The 26,951-nt window shown below is 43.1% G+C and overlaps 1 protein-coding gene across 1 annotated transcript in view; it reads left to right on the top strand.

Moving 5' to 3' along the window:
• The window catches only part of PARD3B (par-3 family cell polarity regulator beta), a 994,526-nt gene that overhangs the window by 782,258 nt on the left and 185,317 nt on the right, over window positions 1-26,951 (top strand). The window contains exon 20 of the mRNA XM_038749054.1: window positions 8,228-8,524. Coding sequence (XP_038604982.1) covers window positions 8,228-8,524 — 297 coding nt within the window. The remainder of the gene's footprint in view (window positions 1-8,227; window positions 8,525-26,951) is intronic.

Consider the following 26,951-nt stretch of genomic DNA (forward strand, 5'->3'; position numbering starts at 1 on the left):
GCCCTTAGATTGTGAGCCCCTTGTGGGACAGAGACTGTGTCTGACCTGCTTATCTTGTTCTACCCAGCATTTAGAACAGCACTTGGCACATAGTAAGTCCTTTACAAATGCCATTAGAAGTAGAAGTAGTAGTAGTAATAGTATCAATCAGTCATATTTATTGAGCCCTTACTGTGTGCAGAGCACTGTGCTAAATGCTTGGGAGAGTACAGTGCAACAGTTGTAGTAGTAGCTCATGCTGTCTCCCATGCACATTTCTCAGTTCCCTGAAGGCAGGGATCACATCATATTGTCAATATTTATCATATTGTCCCAAATTATTAGTACAGTGCTCTGCATGCAATAAGTAATCAAAACATACTAGTGTGTGAAAGTGTATTTGTCTTTTGTTGTGCTTCCAACTAAACACAACCCTCTCTTACAAGAGCAGTAAGCACCCTCTCACCATTGAGCCTCCCCATGTTATGCTTCTGGACAGATTGATTCGTTGCAAAAATAGACCAATTTGTCACTCACTCTAAAATTATACCTAGCAAACATTCACCGATTTAGGGCAAAGTTTTATGGAAAGGACTACTCATGCCCCTCCCATCATTTCCTGCTGCATAATCTTTCTCTCAAAACTTTTTGGAGAGGGATGCTTCCTTTTGCATAGTTTTATGTTCACTAATTACTCCTTTGTGCTTGGGACAGTTTATGGTTTGCGCCCTACGAAGGGAAAAGCAATACTTGTTTCTTATATTTAATTTCATTTGTAGAGGCTTGGTAGAGCCTAGATGTTGGTTTCATCCTACAGCCTTACCTTATTCCTTTTCTATCTTTAATAACTTTCCTTCACAGACAGAAACTCCCAGGTTCTCGTTTGGCTAAGGGAGGAAATGCCTTGGAAGATTTCACTTTCAAAAATGTTTTCAACTTTTAAAAACGGTGTGATAGTTTTAAAAATAAAATGAGTGGAAGAGCAGTCTTCTACTGAAAAAGAGAAGAAACAAAGTATGGTTCCTGAAGGAGTTCCCCATCAGAAACAACAGATGAGACCCAGCCTAGTCATGACGAGAGAGAGAGAGAGAGAGAGAGAGAGAGAGAGAGAGAGAGAGAGAGGCACATAGATATACATATATGAACATATATATATATGAATATGCATATATAAGTGTGTGTAAAATATAATGAAGCAGTATGGCCTAATGGAAAGAGCACTGGCCTAGAAATCAAAGAACCTGGGTTCTAATCCTGGCTCTCCCATATACCTGCCGTGTGACTTTGGGCAAGTCACTTAGCTTCTCTGTGTCTCAATTCCCTTATCTACCAAATGGGGATTCAATGCCTATTCTCTCTCCTACTGTATACCCCATGTGGGACTGGACTATTTTATATCCACCCCAGTGCTTAGTACAGTGCTGGGCACAGAGTAAGCACTTAAACAAATACCACAGTTATATACGTGTATGTATATATTTCTCTTCACACTTGAAATATTTGCTCTGCTGTTTCATCTTGATGTATTGGCATTGGTTCCTGCTCTATTCTTAGTCTTCTTCTGGCTTTCACCTCCAGTAAATCTTTTTTGTCTGTCTACTCCATTAGAATGTAAGCTCCTTGGGGCTCCTTCCCCCTTTCTAGAGTGTGAGCCTGTTGTGGGCAGAGATAGTCTGTCTTTGTCACTGAAATGTATTTTCCAAACAGTACAGATCTCTGCACACAGTAAGTGCTCAATAAATACAACTGAATGAATGAATGAATGAATGAACCTCCACATCAAACAAAAACTCCTCACTATTGGCTTCAAAGCTCTCTATCAACTTGCCCCTTCTTACCTCACCTCCCTTCTCTCCTTCTACATTCCAGTCCACACACTCCGCCCCTCTGGTGCTAACCTCCTCACTGTGCCTCATTCTCACCTATCCCGCTGTCAACCCCTGGCCCACATCCTACCTCTGGCCTGGAATGCCCTCCTTCCTCAAATCCTCCAAACAATCACTCTTCCCCCCCTTCAAAGCCCTGCTGAAGACTCACCTCCTCCAAGAGGCCTTCCCAAACTAAGCCCCTCTTTTCCTCAGCTCCCCTTCCCTTCCACATCACCTTGACTTGCTTCCTTTGCTCTCCCCCCCCACCCCACAGAACTTATGTATATATCTATAATTCTGTTTATTTATATTGATGCCTGTTTAGTTATTTTGATGTCTTCCTTCCCCCTTCTAGACTGCAAGCCCTCTGTGGGCAGGAATTGTCTCTCTCCATAACTAAACTGTTCTTTCCAAGCACTTAGTACAGTGTTCTGCACACAGTAAGTGCTCACTAAATATGATTGAATGAATGACAGCCTGAGAACCTGGCTTCTAATCCCAGTTCCACCATTTGCCTACTCTGTCACCTTGGGCAAATCACTTAATTACTCAGTGCTTCAGCTTCCTCATCTGCAAAATGAGGGTTCAGTACCTATTCTTCCTCCGAGTTAGACTGTGAGCCTCATGTGGGAAAGAAACTGACCCCAACTTTGTTATCTTTTATCTGCCTCAGTGCTTAGTACAGTGCTTGGCACATACTAAGTGCCAAGTAAGTAAGTAAATCTCCTTTGTGGGCTCCTCCTCCCCCTCCCATCCCCTTACTATAGGGGTTCCTCAAGGGTCAGTTCTTGGTCCCCCTCTGTTCTCTATCTACACTCACTCCCTTGGTGAACTCCTTTGCTCCCATGGCTTGAACTATCATCTCTACGCTGATGACACCCAAATCTACATTTCTGTCCCTGCTCTCTCTCCCTCCGTTCAGGCTTGTGTCTCCTCCTGCCTTCAGGACATCTCCACCTGGATGTCTGCCCGCCATCTAAAACTCAATATGTCCAAGACTGAGCTCCTTATCTTCCCTCCCAAGCCGTGCCCTCTACCTGACTTTCCCTTCACTGTATACAGCACTACTATACCGACCCCTGTGGATGTCACCGTGGGTGCATGGAGGAAGGGGTTGTTTTTTCATATTGCTACTTACTGAGCACTCATTAATAATAATAATAATAATGGCATTTATTGAGCGCTTACTAGGTGCAAAGCACTGTTCTAAGCACTGGGGAGGCTACAAGGTGATCTTCTAGACTTCTAGCCAGTCAGCCACTGTTGAGCCCACTGTTGGGTAGGGACTGTCTCTATATGTTGCCAGCTTGTACTTCCCAAGCGCTTAGTACAGTGCTCTGCACACAGTAAGTGCTCAATAAATACGATTGAATGAATACTATCCTTCCTGTCTCACAAGCCCACAACCGTGGTGTCACCCTTGACTCCGCTCTCTCATTCACCCCACACATCCAGTCCGTCACCAAAACCTGCTGGTCTCACCTCCACAACGTTGCCAAGATCCGCCCTTTCCTCTCCATCCAAACCGCTACCTTGCTGGTTCAATCTCTCATCCTATCCCGACTGGATTACTGCATCAGCCTCCTCTCTGATTTCCCATCCTCCTTTCTCTCCCCACTTTAGTCTATACTTCATGCTGCTGCCCAGATCATCTTTGTGCAGATACGCTCTGATCATATTACTCCCCTCCTCAAAAATCTCCAGTGGCTGCCTGTCAACCTACGCATCAAGCAAAAACTCCTCACTCTTGGCTTCAAGGCTGTCCATCACCTCGCCCCCTCCAACCTCTTCTCCTTTCTCTCCTTCTCCAGCTCAGCCCGCACCCTCCGCTCCTCTGCCGCTAACCACCTCACTGTACCTCGTTCTCGCCTGTCCCGCCATCGACCCCCGACCCACGTCCTCCCTCTGGCCTGGAATGCCCTCCCTCTGCACATCCGCCAAGCTAGCTCTCTTCCTCCCTTCAAAGCCCTACTGAGAGCTCACCTCCTCCAAGAGGCCTTCCCAGACTGATCCCCCTTTTTCCTCTCCTCCTCCCCATCCCCCACCCTACCTCCTTCCCCTCCCCACAGCACCTGTATATATGTTTGTACAGATTTATTACTCTATTTATTTTACTTGTACATATTTGCTATTCTGTTTATTTTGTTAATGATGTGCATCTACCTTTACTTTATTCTGATGATTTGACACCTGTCCTCACGCTTTGTTTCATTGTCTGTCTCCCCCTTGTAGACTGTGAGCTCATTGTTGGGTAGGGACCGTCTCTATATGTTGCCAACTTGTACTTCCCAAGTGCTTAGTAAAGTGCTCTGCACACAGTACGCGCTCAATAAATACGATTGAATGAAAGTGCATAGTGAAAACCGCTTATCGTTATCATTATTATTAATCTTATTATTATCACACTCAGTGCCACTCATAGTTTCTTGTGCCAAAGGAGGTGACAAGAGTGTACTTTTTGATGAAAAATATTAAGGAAAATAATCTCCATCAGACAGTGAAGTCCAGATTCTTCTGGAAAGCCCTGTGGCCTGACAGCTCCCTGCATCCTCTGGTCTCAGCCAGTCAGCTAGTTGTATTTATTGAGCACTTACTGTGTGCCACGCACTGTACTAAGTGCTTGGGCGAGTACAGTATAACAATTTAATGGACACATTTCCTGCAGCTCCTTGTCCTTGTTTCTTTCCCCCTACCCTAGTTTTGCCATTTTCTCCTCATATTTCTCTTGTACTCATCCCAATCTCCTAATTTTCCTTTCCTACTCTCTTCAGTGTACTTCACTCATGCAGTATTATAGTTTGGCTGCTGATTTCCTGGTACTGCTCACTGCTTTATCCTCTTTATACAGTGTGCCAGAGGGGCTTTTGCATTTTAGCCAACAGAGGAAATTTTCCAAGATCTGGTAAATTTCTAGAGTAAATGTCAAATCAGCAAAATCCAAATGGATTTAAATCCACTCCAGTGTGTTTTTCTATCCTTGTTCCCAAAAGATTACACAATGGCACCGATTAGCAGCCACATTTTGTAATACCACTTAAGGCTTTATCACAGTGGAGTCTTGCCAGTAATAGTCTTTAATTCACTTATACGTGCCAATTCATCTCTGTCAGAATTCTATTAATTTCCTCCCTGTTTGACTTTGTCCCTAGCCCCTATATAGTGGAGCACACTGCCCCCCGTGCATGTAACCAAAAAAAAAAAAAAATACATTTAATCTCTTGTAAATTGCCTGTCTGGTCCCACTGCCTGTAACACCCAAGCTGTCTGCATTTCTTATTCTACTTAATCCAGTTTTTTGCAACTTACTTCCTTAGAAAAATACAGAGAAGATGACGTGGCCAAATGGGGAAATTATTTGAAGCGTCTGGGATTTAGTTAGAAATTTTAAGCTGTGCCGAGAAGAGTTTCTGAATGATCACAGAGCAGCATACGCTTCACCCAAAAGTTTCACGTACTGACTGAGCAAGCCTTAATGCAAACCTGCCCCTTGCACTCTGCAATCATCCTTGTCATCAGGGAGCAGCATGGCAAAATGCCCATGTTTTCTAAACAGTCCATCCAAGGGATCAGAGGCAGGGCCCTAAAATGGAATTCATTCATTCATTCAATCGTATTTATTGAGCGCTTACTGTGTGCAGAGCACTGCACTACACTGGTGAGGTTCTACAGTGAACAAGGGTTGGATAATTATAGAGTTTGCGGAAAAAACATACAAAAGGTGGGGTGATTTTTCTTTTTGGTGGTGATACTTGTTAAGTGCTTACTATGAGAAGCTTACTAGAGAAGCAGCGTGGCTCAGTGGAAAGAGCACGGGCTTGGGAGTCAGAGGTCATGGGTTCGAATCCCAGCTCTGCCATGTTAGTTGTGCGACTATAGGCGAGTCGCCTAACTTCTCTGTGCCTCAGTTTCCTCATCTGTAAAATGGGGATTAAGATTGTGAGTCCCACGTGGGACAACCTGATCACCTTGTATCCCCCCCAGCGCTTAGAACAGTGCTTTGCACATAGTAAGCGCTTAACAAATACCAACATTATTATTATTATTATTATTATGCCCCAGGCACTGTACTAAGTAAGCACTGGGATAGTCACAAGCTAGTCAGACTGGTCATAGTGCACATCCCACTTGGGGCTCTCAGTCTTAATCTTCATTTTGCAGATGAGGTAACTGAAGCACGGAGAAGTGAAGTGACTTGCCCTCGGGTCACAGAGCAGACAAGTGATGGAGGTGGGATTAGAACCCAGGTCCTTCTGACTCCTAGGCCCGTGCTCTACCCATTAGACCACACTGCTTCCCATGTGTGTCGTCTCTTTTGGATGCCAGTATGCGATTGTATCTTTGTAGAAGCAGCGTGGCTCAATGGAAAGAGCCCGGGCTTGGGAGTCAGAGGTCATGGGTTCAAATCCCGGCTCTGCTACTTGTCAGCTGTGTGACTGTGGGCAAGTCACTTACCTTCTCTGTGCCTCAGTTACCTCATCTGTAAAATGGGGATTAAGACTGTGAGCCCCCTGTGGGACAACCTGATCACCTTGTAACCTCCCCAGCGCTTTGAACAGTGCTTTGCACATAGTAAGCGCTTAATAAATGCCATTATTATTATTATTATTATTTGTCAACCACAAGGGTCTTGAGCTCTCTCCATGCTCTTCTCCTTCTTTTCTCTATAATGGTCTTCCTTCCACCCATCTGCATGTTCTGTCACCTGTCTACATGTTTTGTTTTGTTGTCCGTCTCCCCCTTTTAGACTGTGAGCCCCTTGTTGGGTAGGGACCGTCTCCATACGTTGCCATCTTGTCCTTCCCAAGCGCTTAGTACAGTTCTCTGCACACAGTAAGCGCTCAATAAATATGATTGAATGAATGAATGAATTCCCTCCAAGCCAACTCCCTTAACTGTTCCTTGATATTAATATTGTTATAATAAACAAAAAGAGCAAGGAACTAATAATAATAATAATTAATATTCCCTGATATTATTATTATTATAAATAATGAGAGCAAGGAACAAATAATAATGGTGGTATTGGTTAATAATAATTAATGTTCCTTGATATTATTATTATAGACTTCTAGACTGTGAGCCTGTTGTTGGGTAGGGACCATCTCCATATATTGCCGACTTGTACTTCCGAAGCGCTTAGTACAATGCTCTGCACACAGTAAGTGCTCAATAAATACGATGGAATGGATTATAAATAATGAGAGCAAGGAACTAATAATAATACTAATAGTGGTATTGGTTAAGTACCAAGTACTATTCAAAACACTGGAGTAGATACAAGATAATCAGGTTGTCCCTTTCCCACTTGGAGCTCACTGTCTAAGAGGGAGGGAGAGCAGGTATCTCAGCATGGCTTACTGGAAAGAGCCGGGGCTTGGGAGGCAGAGGTCATGGGTTCTAATCCTGACTCTGCCACTTGTCTGCTTTGTGACCTTGGGCAAGTCACTTAACTTCTCTGTGCCTCACTTCCCTCATCTGTAAAATGGGGGTTACGACTGTGGGCCCCATGTGGGACAACCTGATTACCTTGTATCTACCCCAGTGCTTAGAACAGTGCTTGGCACATAGTAAGTGCTTAACAAATACCACAATCTTTATTATCATTGTTATCCCCATTTTTACAGATTCGGAAACTGAGGTATGGAGAAATTAAATGACATACCTAAGGTCATCCAGCAGGCAAATGGCAGAGCTGAGATTAAAACCCAAGACTTCTGATTCCCATTGCTCGTGTCTTCCTCCTTTCTGCAGTGTCTCTTCCCTCACCCCCAGCTTCACATCAAATAACATCCCTCTCCACTTTTAAAGCCCTCCTAGGAAGTTATTTCACCCAAAAGTATTCACTGAGTTTTACTCCTCCTTTTTTATGGTGTTTTATGTTACTTGTTAAGCTCTTATTGTGTGCCAGACACTGTACTAAGCACTGGGTAGATACAAGCTAATCAGTTTGGACACAGTCCATGTACCACATGGGGCTCACAGTCTTAATCCCCCTCTTACAGGTGAGGTAACCCTGGCAAGTCACCCAGTAGATAAGTGGCTTAGCCAGCATTAGAACCCAGATCCTTCCAATCCCCAGGCCCTTGCTCTTTCCACTAGACCACACTGCTTCTCATCCTTCTCATCAGCCTCCTCGGTTCTCGTGTATTTTTTGGTTTGAAAATGTAGTATTGGGCTGGCCATCTGAATCTCTCATTTATATCCTCACTCATAACTATGACATTTTCATCTGTTTTTTCTACCGTTTCCCCCACTATTATATGAGCTCCTCAAGGGAAGGGATTTTGTCTTTGGCCTCTCTTATGTGTCCCTTAAGGACAATCAGTAAATTCTCTTGATATTGTTGATTATGATAGGATTATTTATTCTGTTTGTTTTAGGATTGGAGCAAAGCATCAAGAGCTAAGGGAAAAACAGGCAAGAGGTCTCACGGATTATTCTAGTAGCCCGGGAGAGCACGATATGGATGATGATGAAATGGACCCCAATTATGCCCGAGTGAACCATTTCCGGGAAACGTATGCTCCAGACAGGATCTACAGGCCTTCGTCACCCCCTGTGGCAGGGACTCTGGTCTATCCACGAGCTGGTGCTCCAGTGTCACCAGACAGGGATCATTTGGAGGGGCTCTATGCCAAGATCAACAAACCGTACCAACCCCAGATGCCCGCGGACAGGTAATGTTGTCTGGTGAGCTAGCCTTGATGTCGGCCACCTGCAATTCACTTTGTATTTTAATGGAAGCAGAGTAGAGCCTGCCGTGGAGAAATGGTGTTGCTTGGATGAACTTTAAGCCAGCAATCCTGAGATTTGCACCTAAAAATGATGCACAGAAATGGATTCTGTCAAAACTTCAGAGATCTAGAATTTAATCCTCAGTACCCAAATTTCCCCAATCTCTCCCCGCACCAGTCAACCCCCAGACTATATGAATGTAAGTGTATGTGTTTGGAGGGGTGGGGGTGGAGGGGTGTGTTTGCATTCATGTAGCAACCACATAAGAAGGTGGACAGAGCTTTATTTCCAAGAGATCCTACCTTCACCCTATCATTCATTCTATTTATTTTATTTTGTTAGTATGTTTGGTTTTGTTCTCTGTCTCCCCCTTTTAGACTGTGAGCCCACTGTTGGGTAGGGACTGTCTCTATATGTTGCCAGCTTGTACTTCCCAAGCGCTTAGTACAGTGCTCTGCACACAGTAAGCGCTCAATAAATACAATTGATGATGATGATTCATTCAATCATGTTTATTAAGCACTAACTGTGGCAAATCACTGTAATAAGTACTACCACAAAACAACCCAAATCTCAGCATTTCTTCCTCCCCCTGGATTCCAGCCCCTAAGGACCCTGGGCTTTTTGCCATCCCTCCCCTGAGTCCACACGAGGACAAAGAAGCCATGGATCAGCCTGTAATACTCCCATCTCACCCTCTCCACCTCAGGTTCTTAGAAGACTGTTAGTGCTCATTTATGCCTTTATTTAGTTGGGCTTAAGAATATCTTGCAAATATATACAAGGAACACCCCTACCACCTTTGCCCCAATTCTGGTGTTCACTCAGTTCCCTTGCAACACGGGAGTCATGTTCTAAATGAACCTCCACGTCCAGAAAAACCTTGACCAGTATCAGGCACGTGTGTGTAATTCCAACCCCCAGACCACAACATATTCTAGCCAGTTTAGACACCTGTGATCCTAAGCGTGTACCTCAATTCCCTATTAATGTTCTATCCACAAAGTGTAGTGAAAACCCGCATGATGCGAGATCCAAGCATATGTTGGATTGGGGAGGTTGGGGAAAAAGAATTTGGCGGTCACAAAGAGCTCTTATTCCAAAACGAAAAATAGACTTCTGTTCCAGATTTCTTTTGGTGCCGACAGCCACCCAGTGCCCATTAGTAACCAGTTTTCGTGGGATCGCATGATATATTGCGTATGTTTACAGTTTACATTTCCCCAGCTGTGTGATATTATGCACTTTCAATTAGGTTGGGGAGAGGAAGGGAAATCATGGCATTTTTATGCAGACTGTAAAGTGTAACTTCACAAGACTGATTACCTTTCAGAACCTTTCCAATAACCAAGTGGGAAGGAAGGAGCAATTTTTAATCCTTACTGTCAAGCTTCCAGGTTGATAGCATTAAAGAAAGATGGTCAAGTTTTTCTTTGAGGCAGAAAGAAAATATAAATCCCCGGGACTCAGTGGAACAGCCATTATAACTAGGTTTCTGATGCGTGTCACCACTCAAGTCATGGGTTAAAAGCAGAGCGCTCCCCCTCCCCATCTAAATAAAGGATTTAATTGGCATTATGTAGATTCTGATCATGAGCATGGAGTTGCTCTGGCAAAGAGAGAATGGGACTGAGAAGTCCATGCTCTAGTAGCAAGGGCAAGAATATTTGCCCTCTAATATTTTTAGACTGTGAGCCCACTGTTGGGTAGGGACTGTCTCTATATGTTGCCAACTTGTACTTCCCAAGCGCTTAGTACAGTGCTCTGCACACAGTAAGCGCTCAATAAATACGATTGATGATGATGATGATGAATATAATAGGGGTGTGAAGCAAAAGATCATGTTAGACTGGAAGAAAGTAGGAAGATAGTAATAATAAAAATAATGATGATAATCGAGATATTAAATAAGCACTTTCTATGAGCCAGTACTGTACTAAATGCTGGGGTGGATACAGGCAAATCAGATTGTGACATAATCCTTGTCTCACATAGGGTTTACAGTCTTAATCCCTATTTTACAGATGAAGGAACTGAGGCCCAGAGAAGTTAAGTGACTTGTCCAGGGTCACACAGCTCCAGATTTGTGGGGCTGCTTATTATAATAATTATAATAATAATGATGATGTTTGTTAAGCGCTTACTATGTGCCAAGCACTGTTCTAAGAACTGGGGTAGATACAAGATAATAAGGTTGTCCCACGTCTTAATCCTCATTTTACAGATGAGGTAACTGAGGCACAGAGAAGTTAAGTGGCTTGCCTAAGGTCACCCAGCAGACAAGTGTTAGAGTCTTAATCCCCATTTTACAGATGAGGTAACTGAGGCACAGAGAAGTTGTGGCAGGGATTAGAACCCACATCCTCTGATTCCCAAGCCCACGCTGTTTCTGCTAAGCCGCACTGGTGGTAGGAAGCTGCTTTCCGGAGTCACTGGCCAGAGCAGGGAGCAAGATGCTGATGGAGGCTGAAGAGAGGCAGCCTCCTTAGTGCGTAACCAGTATGACCCAGGTCCTTTTGATTCCCAGACCCGTACCCTATCCACTGGGCCACGCTGCTTCTCTGCAGAAGATGGGCATGGCAAGCCTTTTCCTGAGATTGGCCCTCTTGGGTGATTATATACACCCTCAACTAGGCCCCGTTTTTAAAAAGCTGTAAATAGCTAATAAATTATTTCTAAAATAATTAGCAGCCGAAACCTCGTTATCGAAGAAAATGAAAGGAAATTAAATTGAGTTATTTATTCATTTCTTGCAGATAGAGCATGAGTGGGGATAGGGGCCGTGGTTCAAATTGGGAGGGGAGAGAAAGGCAGGAATGAGAAAGAGAGGCGAGGTAGAAGAACAAGTGAAGAGAGTGAGACAGAAGGAACAGAGGGAAGACAGCAAAGAGAGGAGAAGGAAATAGAGAGGAGCGAATCAAGAGAGTTGAGAATAAGGGAGGAAAGAGAAATGGACAAAAGAGAAACTAAAGCAAGAGAGGAGATGTGAAAGAGAGAGAACAGAAAGGAGACACACTCCCAGACAAACATACACAAATAGCTAGACTGTAAGCTTGTTGTGGGCAGAGTGTGTCTGTTCCCCAAGCCTCCACCAGACTGTGAGCTCGCTGTGGGCAGGGAATGTCACAGTTTATTTTTGCATTGTACTTTCCCATGTGCTTAGTACGGTGCTCTACATGCTGTAAGCACTTAATAAATATGAATGAATGAATTAATTAATGTTGTTGTTATAGTGTACTCTTCCAAGCGCTTGGTACAGTGCTCTGCACATAGTAAGCGCTCAGTAAATACGATTGAATGAATGAATTAATATTATTGTTCTGTTGTACTCTCCAAGCAGTTAGTACAGTGCTTTGCACACAGTGCTCAGTAAATACGATTGAATGAGTGAATTAATATTATTGTTATATTGTACTCTCCAAGTGCTTAGTACAGTGCTCTGCACACAGTAAGTGCTCAGTAAATATGATTGAATGAATGAATGCAGCTACATCGACCCAAACACACAGACACACGCTCACCCACATAACCTTACTCTCCATAGGTCACAGCAGAAGAATCAAGCAATGATTGCTATTTATTGAGCACTTACTAGGCGCTCAGTACTGTACTAGGCACTTGAAAGAGTACAATAGAGTTGGTTATCTCTGCAATCAAGGAGCTGACAAGCAGCAGAGGCAGCCCTTCCCCTATCTCTGCCTTCAGCCCTGCTTCTGGCTCCAGATTGGTGGGGCTGCTTATTATAATAATTATAATAATAATGATGATATTTGTTAAGCGCTTACTATGTGCCAAGCACTGTTCTAAGAGTTGGGGTAATAATAATAATAATAATAACGATGGCATTTGTTAAGCGCTTACTATGTGCAAAGCATTGTTCTAACGTAATACAAGGTAATAAGGTTGTCCCAAGTCTTAATCCCCATTTTACAGGTGAGATAACTGTATCGAGAAGCAGCGTGGCTCAGTGGAAAGAGCACGGACTTTGGAGTCAGAGGTCATGGGTTCAAATCCCGGCTCTGCCAATTGTCAGCTGTGTGACTTTGGGCAAGTCACTTAACTTCTCTGTGCCTCAGTTACCTCATCTGTAAAATGGAGATTAAGACTGTGAGCCCCACGTGGGACAACCTGATCACCTTGTAACCTCCCCAGCACTTAGAACAGTGCTTTGCACATAGTAAGTGCTTAATAAATGCCATTATTATTATTATAACTGAGACACAGAGAAGTTAAGTGACTTGTCCAAGGTCGCCCAGCAGACAAGTGGCGGGGCAGGGATTAGAACCCACGTCCCCTGACTCTCAGGCCTGGGCTCTTTCCACTGAGCCACACTGGTGGTAGGAAGCTGCTTTGCAGAGTCAGTGGCCAGATCAGGGAAAGGTGTTGAAGAGAGGCAGCCTCCTTAGTGCTTATCTCCTTCTTCTCATCTGGGTGTCTTTTTTTATATGTGTGCGGTATTTGTTAAGCAATTACTAGGAGTCGAACACCATTCTAAGAACTGAAGTAGATTCAAGTTAAATTAGGTTGGCCACAGTGCCTATCCCACATGGGGCTCACAGTCTAAGTAGGAGAGAGAACGAGTATTTAATCCCCATTTTACAGTTCAGTCGAGGCACAGAGAAGTGCAGTGACTTGCCCAAGGTCACATAGCAAGCAATTAGCAGAGCTGGGATTAGAACCCAGGTCCTCTGGCTCCCAGGGCCCTGCTTTTCCCATTATGCCACAGGCCTTCCCAGACTGAGCCCCTTCCTTCCTCTCCCCCCTCGTCCCCTCCTCCATCCCCCCCATCTTACCTCCTTCCCTTCCCCACAGCACCTGTATATATGTATAAGTGTTTGTACATATTTATTACTCCATTTATTTATTTATTTATCTTGTACATATCTATTCTATTTATTTTATTTTGTTAGTATGTTTGGTTTTGTTCTCTGTCTCCCCCTTCTAGACTGTGAGCCCACTGTTGGGTAGGGACTGTCTCTGTGTGTTGCCGACTTGTACTTCCCAAGAGCTTAGTACAGTGCTCTGCACACAGTAAGTGCTCAATAAATACGATTGATTGATTGATTGATTGTGCCGGTTGCATGGATTAATCGTGTGCTGCATGTCGGACACTTAACTCCCCACATACACGTCACACAACTCAATCATTTAGTCAATCAATCAGAGGTATTTATTGAGCGCTTACTGTGTGCAGAGGACCGTACCAAAAACTTGGGAAAATATAATGCAACTCTGGTAGTTCCACGTGTACTCAGGATAAAGCAAACAGCGTATCACAGGCTGGCTGCTTCAATCATCGGTACTTTCTCATGTGGGTAGCATTTAATTAATGATACAAATACCTTCTATGATTAGATCACCCTAGACAACGTACGCACATCGAACACTACCACGAATTGCCTATTAGATTCCTAAGGCTTTAAAGAAAATGTTTGGGTGCCTTTTTCCAAACATACATGGATTCCATAATGAACAGCATGTAATATTTTGATTTTATTGACGCCGCACCTTCTCATATGACAGTCTACCACTCTCTCTATCTTCAACCCCCACCCTGAAAATCACATCCTCAAGAGGACTTCCTGAATAAGCCCTCATTCCCCCTATCCTCCCTCCCCTCCGAATCCACTACGCTCTTGGCCGTTTACTTTGATAATAATAATTATGGTATTTCTTAAGTGCTTACTACGTGCCAGGCACTGTATTAAGCGCTGAACTCACCCCGACCCCACAGAACCTCTGTAAATATTCTTTTCCTCTATTTCCTTTGTCCAAAATTTATTTTAATGTCTCCCTCCCCCTGTAGACTGTAAGATCCTTATAGGCAGGAATCACATCTTGTAACTACTGTATTGTACTTTCCCAAGCGCATAGTACAATAGTCTGCACACAATAAACAGTCAATAAATTTCATTGATTGATTAGATGTGATACATTTGCTGGGAGTTTTTTGAAAGCACTGAAAACTAATGGTGTAGGATATCATGGGGTAGGGGTGATGAGGGGAAGTGGAGGTGTTAAAAGGAAAGTTTCCTGGCTAAGTGTTAATCACCCTCAAAAGTCTTTTTTACCTTTTTACAAGCCCAGGTGTGAACAGCACCTCCCACTCTTGAGGAAGAGCTGGATAATTGAGATTTCTTCCGCAAAACAAAGTTCCTTCATTTTTGAGGTTAAATATTTCTTTTAGCAACAGATTTGTCATTTACTAGATCAGGCTTTAGTTGGTGGTTGTATTTACTCTTATCTTTTCACTCTCTTGTGATATTTTCCTTCATTACTTTTAGTTCAGATTAGTGGTGTTTTTAGCTCTCACCTCTGACTCACAGCTTGTGTAATATAGTGTGTGGGGACCTGATCAGTGAATAAAGCACAGAAGTTAAAAATATGTGTTTTTGTCATTTCGACAAATAGAGCAGAGATGATCTCATTTCAGACTAGGGATTCCGGTTATGTGTCAGTGCTCTAGAGGATTGAAATGAATGTGTTAAACCAAGCAATCAAGGGTTCTTTCAGTGAAAGGATTCACTGTCATAAATTTTTTCTAATGACAAGTGATAATAAAGTACTCTTGAGGGAGAGAATTCCTGTGCCTTTAGAAGTCCTATTAAAAACTGCTCTACTATGAACAGTACTTTCCACTGACCCCTGTCCTGAAACTTAGGGCTCTCATTTACTTGTTCAGTCCCCTGAGGTTTCCACTCGTGGGATTGTCCAAAATGTGTCCCACTGACCTAGCCTTCTCCCGAAAGCTTCTGAAATCCAGGCAGCCGTGATCGATGTCATATTAGAGGTGGGAAGGCCAGTTTGGTTCAGTGGTGATTAATTGTCACAGTCACCTCCTAGCCTTTCCGGGGGGTTACTCTGATTTATTTAAGCTGCCACCTCATACCCATTTAATAAAATACCCGACTCTAGCTTGTATTCTACATCTTTCTTCCTAGGGGCTAAAGGTTCTTAGCCCACATTTATTTCTCTGATTTTCCCCCCACCTCTGTTCCCAGGGGAGTAGGAGGTGCTTTATTATCCCGTTTGAATACATGGGCAGAATAAATCTTAAAGCAGGAGTCAGTGGACAAACTTAGGCAGGAAGTAGTTTTCCTGATTCTCACCCCAAACCAATGCTGTGAACCTGTGCAGGATCTCTTTGACTAATTGATCAGTTCATCGATAGTATTTATTGAGTACTTACTCTATGCAGAGCACAGGACTAAATACTTGGGAGAAAACAATCGAGTTAGTAGACATGATCCCTGCCATCAAGGAGCTTAGTTTCCAAATATCATTTCCAGTGCCAGCGCTTAGAACAATGCTTTGCACATAGTAAGCGCTTAACAAATGCCATTATTATTATTATTATTGTTTCCAGTATCCAGAACTCTCAACATTATTATCTTTATAGTGATAATGATTATGGTACTTGTTAAGCTCTTACTATGTGCCAGGCACTGTACTAAGCACTAGGGTAGATGCAAGCCAATCAGGTCAGACACAATCCATGTCCCACATGGGGTTTACAGTCTTAATCCCCATTTTACATATGAGGGAACTGAGACCCAGAGAAGTGAAGCAACTTGCCCAAGCTCACACAGCAGACAAGTGGTGGAGCCAGGATTAGAACCTATGACCTTCTCACTCCCAGGTTCATGTTCTATCCACTAAGCCATAAGAGCACCCAGAATATACAAAGCAAGTATCCCTTTCCTCAAAACCTCCACTGCTTTTAATCCAACTGCTTTCAAGAGGCAGTAATTTCATAATTCAAAATCTCTTTGAGAGATTTTAATATATCCACCAGCCAAATTAGGAGATGTAGACCCAGAATCCTCGTGAATAGGGTTCAGAAGAGAGGTCTTCACTAAGATTCCCAAGAACTCAGAGAAGCAGCGTGGCTTAGTGGAAAGAGCATGGGCTTGAGAGTTAGAGGTTGCGAGTTCTAATCCCGGCTCCACCAATTATCAGCTGTGTGATTTTGGGCAAGTCACTTAACTTCTGTGTGCCTCAGTTCCTTCATCTATCAATCAATCAATCGTATTTATTGAGCGCTTACTGTGTGCAGAGCACTGTACTAAGTGTTTGGGCAGTACAAGTTGGCAACATATAGAGACAGTCCCTACCCAACAGTGGGCTCACAGTCTAGAAGATAAAATGGGGATTAAGAATGTGAGCCCCATGTGGGAATACCTGATTACCTTGTATCTACCTCAGCGCTTGGAACAGTGCTTGGCACATAATAAGTGCTTAACAAATGCTATTATTATTATATTGCTATTATTATTAACTCTGCCCAAGCATACGAACGAAGTAGGAGGGTATCAGTGTAGTTTCATATATAAGCTCTTTAATGTCAGGGATCATGTTTACTCAATTATATTGCGCTTTCCCAAAGGCTTTTAACAGTGCTACAATAACACACAATAGGCACTCAATACAAACTATTGATTGATTAGATGATTGATTGCTATGATGGGAATATACTTTGCTTTTCCTATAGGATTCAGGCTGTTTTCAAGTTAAAACTTTATTATTATCATCAAAGTCCTCATCAACTTTTTTCACTTAAATCAGTGGTATTTGTTGAGTGCTTAAACATGTGTGGGGCACTGAACTAAGTGCTTTGGAAAGTGCAATACACCAGAGCTGACAGACACATTCCCTGCCCACAACGAGTTTACCGTCTGGAGGATTCTTATTTATCAATTGTCATTAGCTAAACTCCCCTATTCCAGAAGTAATCAAGAAAAAGAGTAGAAGTATAACTGAGAACCCCTGAAAAGATCTGATAGGCCCATAGATTTCTGAATGAAGAAATAATTGAGGAATATCAGTGTAGACATGGCATCAATCTTTCCCACATTGAGTTTTTCTTTAAGGCTTTTGCATTTATGAGATGCTAATGGGTCTTGGTCTAGTGGGCCAAAATGTGAGCTATTTGGATGAGCTAGTCTTGCATTTCTTGGACAAGAGCTGGAAATAGAGAATCAAATATTGATTTGATTGACTGAACAGTCTTTGGAATGACAGTAGGCCACTATTTCTGCCTAGAAAGCAAGAAATGATTCCAGGTTTTCCCAAACCTGTTGGTTGTACCAATGAAGGTAGAAGAGAGTCCTACCTCAAACCTTGCATGTGGAGCTTTTGTGTCTTGTTTGAACACAAACTAAGCGCTTAGTACAGTGCTCTGCACACAGTAAGCACTCAGTAAATACGACTGATGAATGAATGGCTACATTTCAGGAGTGTGAGGAGAGTTCATTCATTCATGCATTTATCAATCATATTTATTGAGCACTTACTGTGTACAAAGCACTGTACTAAGCACTTGGAGGAGTACAATAAAGTAATAAACAGACACATTCCCTGCCCATGGCGAGCTTACAGTCTAAAGGGGAGACAGACATTAATATGAAATCAATAAATATTTAGCTTTTCCTCCAGGATGCCCTTTTGAAAGCACTCTAGAATCCTTCAGATGGAAAAGCATATAGAAGCATAAATTATTATTATTCTTTTAGGTTGCAGCAATGGCAGTAGTATATAGTCAGGCTATGTGCTGCATTTTAAGTATTGAGTTGAAGTCAAAACAGAATCAGTAAGAAGATTACTAAATGCACTATGCTACCAGACCCAAATTGTTTATGCACGTGTTTGTTTTAAAGTTCATTCATCAGCCAGGGCATTTTTGTTTCTAATTAGAATCTTAATTTTTTGACACCTGCATGAATATTCTCAGTCAAAACAAGCTTTAGTGATTTGCCCTAGTGCAATTTAACCAGAATGAAAATCATAACCACTTACATGCCATCTATTCTTCAGATCTTTTAAAATCATAGCTGCCAACCCACAATTCACATTGTGATTTAGCAAATGTTCTGCTTTCCGTATTTTCACCCATGACAGAGTTATCACCCACGTAAGAGATGTCCAAATTTCCTTCTCTCACTTAATATGAAATTTCAGTAAATGATGCAAGCCAATTCTCATGATTTTTTGTTGCTGTTGTTTTTGTTTGTTTACCCTTTGAGTTTCAGCCCTTAGGACTGAAACAAAATTGCTAAAAATTCTTTATTAGGTGGGCCAGAATCTCTGCACTAAGAATACAAAAGAGAAGAGGACACCGTCAGTCAATCAGTGGTATTTACTGAGGCCAAGTAGGTGCAGAGCACTGTCCTAAACATTTGGGAAAGTACAAAAAAGCCATGGTCCCTAACCTCAAGAGTTTATAATCTGTGTCTGAGTTGCCATTGGCATCTCTGATTCAGCTCTCAAATGGAGGTTGTCTGGGAGGGTCTTGATTTATGTATTTCAAAACCCTGGAGTTCCCCACCCCAGCCTGTCACAACCCTGTATCCCAAATTAGCAGAAGGAAGAAGATTAGAGAAGCAGCGTGGCATAGGGTATAGAGCACGGGTTTGGGATTCAGAAAGTCATGGGTTCTAATCCTGGCTCCTCCACTTATCTGCTGGGTGACCTTGGGCAAGTCACTGTACTTCTCTGTACCTCAGTTACCTCATCTGGAATATGGGGATTCAAACTGTGAGTCCCACCTGGGACAGGGACTGTGTCCAACCCGATTTGTTTGTATCTACCACAGTGCTTAGTACAGTGCCTGGCACATAGTAAGCGCTTAACAAATACCAAAATTATTATTTTTAGCTGGGATGTGGCAACCAAGACCAGCCCACCATTCATTCATTCAATCGTATTTATTGAGCACTTACTGTGTGCAGAGCACCGTACTAAGCGCTTGGGAAGTACAAGTTGGCAACATATAGAGATGGTCCCTACCCAACAGTGGGCTCACAGTCTAGAAGGGGGAGACAGACAACAAAACAAAACATCTTAACAGAATAAAATAAATAGAATAAATATGTACAAGTAAAATAAGTAAATAAATAAAGTAATAAATACGTACAAACATATATACAGGTGCTGTGGGGAAGGGAAGGAGGTAAGGCGGGGGGTATGGAGAGGGGGAGGAGGCCAGGCCAGGTCTACAAGTGTCCCACTTATGGCCACAATGGTCATTAAAATAAAGACCCCATTTCTCCTCCTCCCCTAACAAAACTCTTATAAATTCTTTCCTTTCCCCCAGTGTGTCTGTGCCTAGGCAAAGTGCAAATTCTTTGCTCTTATTCATTCATTCACTCAATCATATTTATTAAGCACTTACTTTACTAAGCACTTGGGAAAGTACAATAAAACAATAAACAGTGATATTCCCAGCCCACAACGAGCTCATAGTCTAGAGCTGGGGAGACAGACTTCAATACAAATAAATAAAATTATAGATATATACATAAGTGCTGGGGGCGGGCAGGGAGAGCGAAGAGAGCAAGTCAGGGTGACGCAGAAGGGAATGGGAGATGAGGAAAAGTGGGGCTTAGTCTGGGAAGGCCTCTTGGAGGAGATGTGCCTTCAGTAAGGCTTTGAGTGGGCAGAGGGGTGATTTGAGGAGGGAGGATGTTCCAGACCAGAGGCAGGACTTGGGCCAGGGGTCAATCAATCAATTGATCGTATTTATTGAGCGCTTACTGTGTGCAGAGCACTGTACTAAGCGCTTGACGTGTCAAGACAGGTGAAATCGAGGCACAGAGAGAAGGTTAGGTGACAGATCTCATACAAGAAAATCATATGAGCAGAATTTAGCTTTGATACCCACGAAATGATAAATGTAAGATCTGATAGGTACTGGGTAAGCCACAGTTATTCCAACTGTGATTGGTTGGATACACTCAGAATGGGCTTTTCTTGCCATTCATTATTCTTGGTGTGATCCACTTCTCTAATATGAACTAAACCCCGATCAGTCCTTTAAGGCTGCAGGGACTGCCACAAAAGACACTAGGCGGCTATGTTTTGATTATTCAGTTTCAGAGCATAAAATATGCCTTTAGAGATTTGAGCAGTGGATCCAATCATGTTATCCTCCAAGACACTCAGTTCTGTCGTTAGGAGGGCTTTCACTGGGAGTTTGGGCTAGAATATTGGTGGGGAATTGGAGTATGTCGGCAGATCAGCTTTTTAGATACTCTGTGTAGCAGTGTCAGAAAAAATGGTTGTGTGCCCACCCGCAACATTGGACACGGTGAATACTACATTGTGAGTTTTCCTTAACCTGGGGTTTTACAAGAACACACCCACCTCTGCGTCGAACAGAAGCTCTTTATGGTCGGCTTTAAAGCATTCGATCACCTTGCCCCCTTCTACCTCACCTCACTACTCTTCTACTACAGCCCAGGCCATACACCTGGCTGCTCTAACACCAACCTTCTCACGGTTCCTCAATCTCATCTATCTCGCCACCGACCTCTCGCCCACATCCCGCCTCTGGCCCAAAACTCCCTCCCTCTTTATATCCGACAGAAAATTACTTTCCCAACCTGCAAAGCCTTATTGAAGGGACAACTCCTCCAAGAGGCCTTCCCTGACTAAGTCCTCATTTCCTTTTCTCTCACTCCCTTCTGCATCGCCCTGACTTGCTCCCTTTATTCACTCCTCAACCCAGCCCCAGCCCCATGACACTTACGTACATATCCAAAATCTATCTACATTAATGTCTGTCTCCCCCTCTAGACTGTAAGCTCATTGTGAGCATGGAGTTTGTCTGTTATATTGCTGTGTTGTACTCTCTCAAGCGCTTAGTACAATGCTTTGTACACAGTAAGCGCTCATTACATTTGATTGATTGAAACACATCTCAGTATTATAGGGAAACTGGAGGCATTTGAATCTCTTAGAGCATTTCTATGGAGGCCCTTGGAATTTAAGCCCCACATTATTTAATCAAGAGCAAAAACTGTATGACCCGCACTCTGATCCCCTTTAACAGTCGGCAGCATAAATTGAGTGTTAGTTAGCATTTCAGTGCACATTAATTCTTTTTTAAAAACTGTCATTTCATTTTAAATGCTAATATGCGTATGGTTAATTAAGAAGGCAAAATTGGCTATCAGCTTGGTGAGTTCTTAGAGGAAGGAAGAGGGAGATCATTACGCTTCTGCTCATCACTAGCTATTTGTGAACCAGCTGATAATGTGCAAAATTAAGATTTCGTAACTGGCATTTTCAATGAATGGTTAATGGCTGGAGATTAATTAAACAGTCAGGGTGGTTGAAAAGGGAAGCTATTAAAAATAGGGTTTACAGGCCAGTCACTTGCCTACTGAAACAGAAATCCTGAAAGCTTGTGGCCTTTTTGTTAAAAGGACAGCACTAATATAGCTGTCTCTCTAGAGCAAAAAAAAATCCACCTGGGTAGACACTTTAAATGGCCTCCATGGTTCTTTTTAGTGTAAGAAGCTGCAAACTTGGAAAAAGGAACAGAGAAGTGCTTTACCTGAAGGTTGGTTTGCATATTCTGCTCACTTACATATTTGACTTACTTCTTATAATAATAATAATAATCAATCAATCGTATTTATTGAGCACTTACTGTGTGCAGAGCACTGTACTAAGCACTTGGGAAGTACAAGTTGGCAACATATAGAGACAGTCCCTACCCAACAGTGGGCTCACAGTCTAGAAGGAGGAGACAGAGAACAAAACCATACTAACAAAATAAAATAAATAGAATAGATATGTACAAGTAAAATAAATAGAGTAATAAATATGTACAAACATATATACATATATACAGGTGCTGTGGGGAAGGGAAGGAGGTAAGATGAGGCGGATGGAGATGGGGACGAGGGGGAGAGGAAGGAAGGGGCTCAGTCTGGGAAGGCCTCCTGGAGGAGGTAAGCTCTCAGTAGGGCCTTGAAGGGAGGAAGAGAGCTAGCTTGGCGGATGGGCAAAGGGAGGGTATTCCAGGCCCGGGGGATGACATGGGCCGGGGGTCGACAGCGGGACAGGTGAGAACGAGGCACGGTGAGGAGATTAGCGGCAGAGGAGCGGCAATGTTGTACTTGTACTTGGCAGTGTTGCCAAGTACAAGTAAATAATTATAGTATTTGTTAAGCGCTTAGTATGTGCTATGCACTGTTCTAAGTGCTAGGGTAAGTACAGGGTAATCAAGTTGTACCACATGGGGCTCATAGTCTTAGTCCTCATTTTACAGATGAGGTAACTCAGGCACAGAGAAGTTGAATGAGTGAGCTGGCATTAGAGAAGCAGCATGGCTGAGTGGATAGAGCATAGGGCTGGAAATTAGAAGGTGATGGATTCTAATCCCAGATCCGCCATTTGGTCTGCTGTGTTACCTTGGGAAAGTCACTGCACTTCTTTGTGCCTCAGTTCCCTCAGCTGTAAAAATGGGAATTGAGACTGTGAAGCCCACATGGGACAGGGACTGTGTCCAACTCAATTTGCTTATATCTACCCCAGAGTTTAGTACAGTGCTGTGCACACAGTAAGTGCTCAATAAGTATGATTGAATGAATGAATGACACATAGTAAGTGCTTAACAAATACCATTATTATTATTATTTAGTATTATTATTATGGTACTTGTTAAGTGCTTACCATGTGCCAGGCACTGTACCAAGTGCTGGGGTAGATGCAAGCTAATCAGTTTGGGCATAGTCCCTGTCCCACATGGGGCTCACAGTCTTAATCCCCATTTTACAGATGAGGTGACTGAGACCCAGAGAATTTAAGTGACTTGCCCAAGGTCACACAGCAGACAAGTGGTGGAGAAGGGAGTAGAACCCTGGACCTTCTGATTTCCAGGCCAGTGCTCTCTCCACTAAGCCATGCTGCTTCTCTAATTCATTCATTCAATCATGATTGAGCACTTATTGTGTGAAGAGCACTGAACTAAGCGCTTGGGAAGTACAATTCAGCAACAGTCTAATGCCAGGTCAGTCTGGCATTGTCCAGAGTAGCAGTACCCACCATTTAAAGTCCCCGAATAAAGCTGCCTCGTGAGTTCCCAGAAACACATTAAAATGCTTTTCCTGCCCAACAACTACACTGGAGAGCTCATGGAAACAGCCCAGAAGCAGCCATTTCAGCTCCCCCAGGGGTGCCCAAAGTGGCAAAGAAGGACGAAGAAGAAGCTGCTGAGGTAGCTGACTCCATACCTCCATTCCCAGCGTGGCTCAGTGGAAAGAGCACGGGCTTTGGAGTCAGAGGTCATGGGTTCAAATCCCGGCTCTGCCAATTACCAGCTGTGTGACTTTGGGCAAGTCACTTCACTTCTCTGGGCCTCAGTTACCTCATCTGTAAAATGGGGATTAAGACTGCGAACCCCCCGTGGGACAACCTGATCACCTTGTAACCTCCCCAGCGCTTAGAACAGTGCTTTGCACATAGTAAGCGCTTAATAAATGCCATCATTATTATTATTATTCCCCTGTTGCTAGTCCCAGACTGCTTGTCCCATTGTCAGTGGTCCTGCTGTCACCAAACTGAGAATAGGGCCCTAGACAGCCTAATCGGAGAATTGTCACCTGGCCACCTATCAGCCCAGATCCCCAGCACAGAGCCTAGGGAAGGGCAGTCGACTCCCTTTCCAAAGCAAACTCTGAAGTTGCTCTCACTTTAGTATTCTCTGTCATCATTCATTCATTCATTCATTCAATCGTATTTATTGAGCACTTGCTGTGTGCAGAGCACTGTACTAAGTGCTTGGGAAGTACAAGTTGGCAACATATAGAGACAGTCCCTACCCAACAGTGGGCTCACAGTCTAGAAGGGGGAGACAGAGAACAAAACAAAACATATTAACAAAATAAAATAAATAGAATAAATATGTACAAATAAAATAAATAAATAAATAGAGTAATAAATACATACATACATATATACAGGTGCCGTGGGGATGGGAAGGAGGTAAGGTGGGGGGGATGGAGAGGGGGAGGAGGGGGAAAGGAAGGAGGGGTTGAGTCTGGGAAGGCCTCCTGGAGGAGGTGAGCTCTCAGTAGGGCCTTGAAGGGAGGAAGAGAGCTAGCTTGGCAGATGGGCAGAGGGAGGGCATTCCAGGCCCGGGGGATGACGTGGGCCGGGGGTCGACGGGGGACAGACAAGAATGAGGCATGGTGAGGAGATTAGCAGCAGAGGAGCTATCTGCTTTGAGTAGCTGTAGTCTGCCTTGTGTCTCGCGTTGGAATATCAAAACCCACCAAGTTAGAGCTTGTCTGGTGATGCTTTTATAACTATTAAGGCTTTTAGATTCTGATTTAATTTTTTAAAAATGTAAAGGAGATTCAAAAAATTCCTGAGTTGAGTGATTCTGATGATTTTGTTTAGTACCGTGTTACCACTGATCATTGAGAAAGTACATCGGAGTCCCTCCAATTTATGCTATTACTTCATCGGGATCAGACATTTCATTATGAGAAGCAGCATGGCTCAGTGGAAAGAGCACGGGCTTTGGAGTCTGAGGTCATGGGTTCAAACCCTAGCTCCGCCTATTGTCAGCTGTGTGACTTCGGGCAAGACACTTAACTTCTCTGTGCCTCAGTTATCTCATCTGTAAAATGGGGATTAAGACTGTGAGCCCCCTGTGGGACAACCTGATCACCTTGTAACCTCCCCAGTGCTTAGAACAGTGCTTTGCACACAATAAGCGCTTAATAAATGCCATTATTATTATTATTATTAGCAAGGTAGAAGAAAGAAGAGGTAAAAAACATTTTAAGCATCGTTTGAAGACCTTCCCTACCCCTCCAGTCCCCTAAATATTATAAGCTTAACTAATTTGCCTGTGGATCTCTCCCGTGATTATTTGAACATTTCAATGGTGAAACTTCAGTGCTGGGAAATGAATCAATGGATCGATGGTATTTATTGAGTGCTTAATGTGTGCTGAGTACTGTACTAAGCACTTGGGAGAATACAATCATGGGAAACCCAGAAGGCTGTGTTGCTGTCTGAAAATGTCCTGAATTCTAAGGCTGATCATCTCACCACAGGATACAAATTCCTATATTCTGCAAAGTTTTGCTGGCTAACGACCCCTTTTGATCAATCATTCACACAATCAGTGATATTTATTGAGCACTTATTGGGGGAAGAGCACTTTCCAAAGTGCTTTCACTGCACAAAGTACTCGTTTATTCCTTGAGAGGTATTCCTTTATTCCTCTTTATTCCACAAGTGTCCAAGTCAGTGAAGAGTCATTGTTCCCATGTGTTCAGAAGACCTCAATCAATAGGTGGGGTTTATTGAACACTTGCTGTTTTTAGAGCACTGTTCTAAGTCCTTGAGACAGTAATCATAATTACGGTATTTATTAAGCGCTTACTATGTGGGAGGCACTGTACTAAGTGCTGGGGTGGATACAAGCAAATCAGGTTGAACACAGTCCCTGTCCACACAGAGCTCACAGTCTCAATCCCCATTTTACAGATGAGGTAATTTAGGCACAGAGAAGTGAAGTCACTTGTTCAAGGTCACACAGCTTACAAGTTGTGGAGCCGGGATAATAGTAACAACAATAATAATACTAATAGTATTTGTTAAGCACTTACTATGTGCCAGACACTGTATTAAGCACTGGGGTGGACACAAGCAATTTGGGTTGGACACAGTCCCTGTCCCACATGGGGCTAACAGCCTCAATCCCCATTTTCCAGATAAGGTAATGGAGACACAGAGAAGTTGCCCAAGGCCACACAGCAGACAAGTGGTGGAGCCAGCATTAGAACCCATGACCTTCTGACTTCCAAGTCTGGGCTCTATCCACTATGCCATGCTGCTTCTTAATGATAACAGCTGCTTGGAAGTTGATAGTTGGTAGACACAGTCCCTGCCCTTGACAACATACACTCATGGGTCTTCAACTCCCTCCCCATAAACGTAAGCTCACTGGGGACAGGAAATATGTCTGTTTATTATTATATTGTATTCATTCATTCATTCAGTCGTATTTATTGAGTGCTTACTGTGTGCAGAGCACTGTACTAAGCACTTGGGAAATACACGTTGGCAACATATAGACACGGTCCTACGCAATAGCGGGCTCACAGTCTAGAAGGGGGAGACAGACAACAAAACATATTAACAAAATGAAATAAATAGAATAGTAAATATGTACAAGTAAAATAAATAGAGTAATAAATCTGTACAAACATATATCCAGGTGCTGTGGGGAGGGAAAGGAGGTAGGGTGGGGGGATGGGGGGAGAGGAAGGAGGGGGGGCTCAGTCTGGGAAGGCCTCCTGGAGGAGGTGAGCTCTATTGTACTCTCCCAAGCATACAGTAAATGCTCAATAAATATGACTGACTGACAAAAATGGGAGGAGATTTAAAGTTGATAGTTTGACTACCACTGGTTTAAGTCCCAGAGGAAATGCAGAGAACATTTGGACTGATAACAAGCCTAAAGAAGACAGAAATTAAGTTCTTGCTGGTTTCAAGGAAACCCTTGTCTTAATGTCGTCCTGTCGTCTCCAACCCATAGCAACACCATGGACACATCTCTCCCAG

Source organism: Tachyglossus aculeatus, chromosome 7 (assembly GCF_015852505.1).
Source record: "Tachyglossus aculeatus isolate mTacAcu1 chromosome 7, mTacAcu1.pri, whole genome shotgun sequence".
Classification (NCBI taxonomy): Eukaryota; Metazoa; Chordata; class Mammalia; order Monotremata; family Tachyglossidae; genus Tachyglossus; species Tachyglossus aculeatus.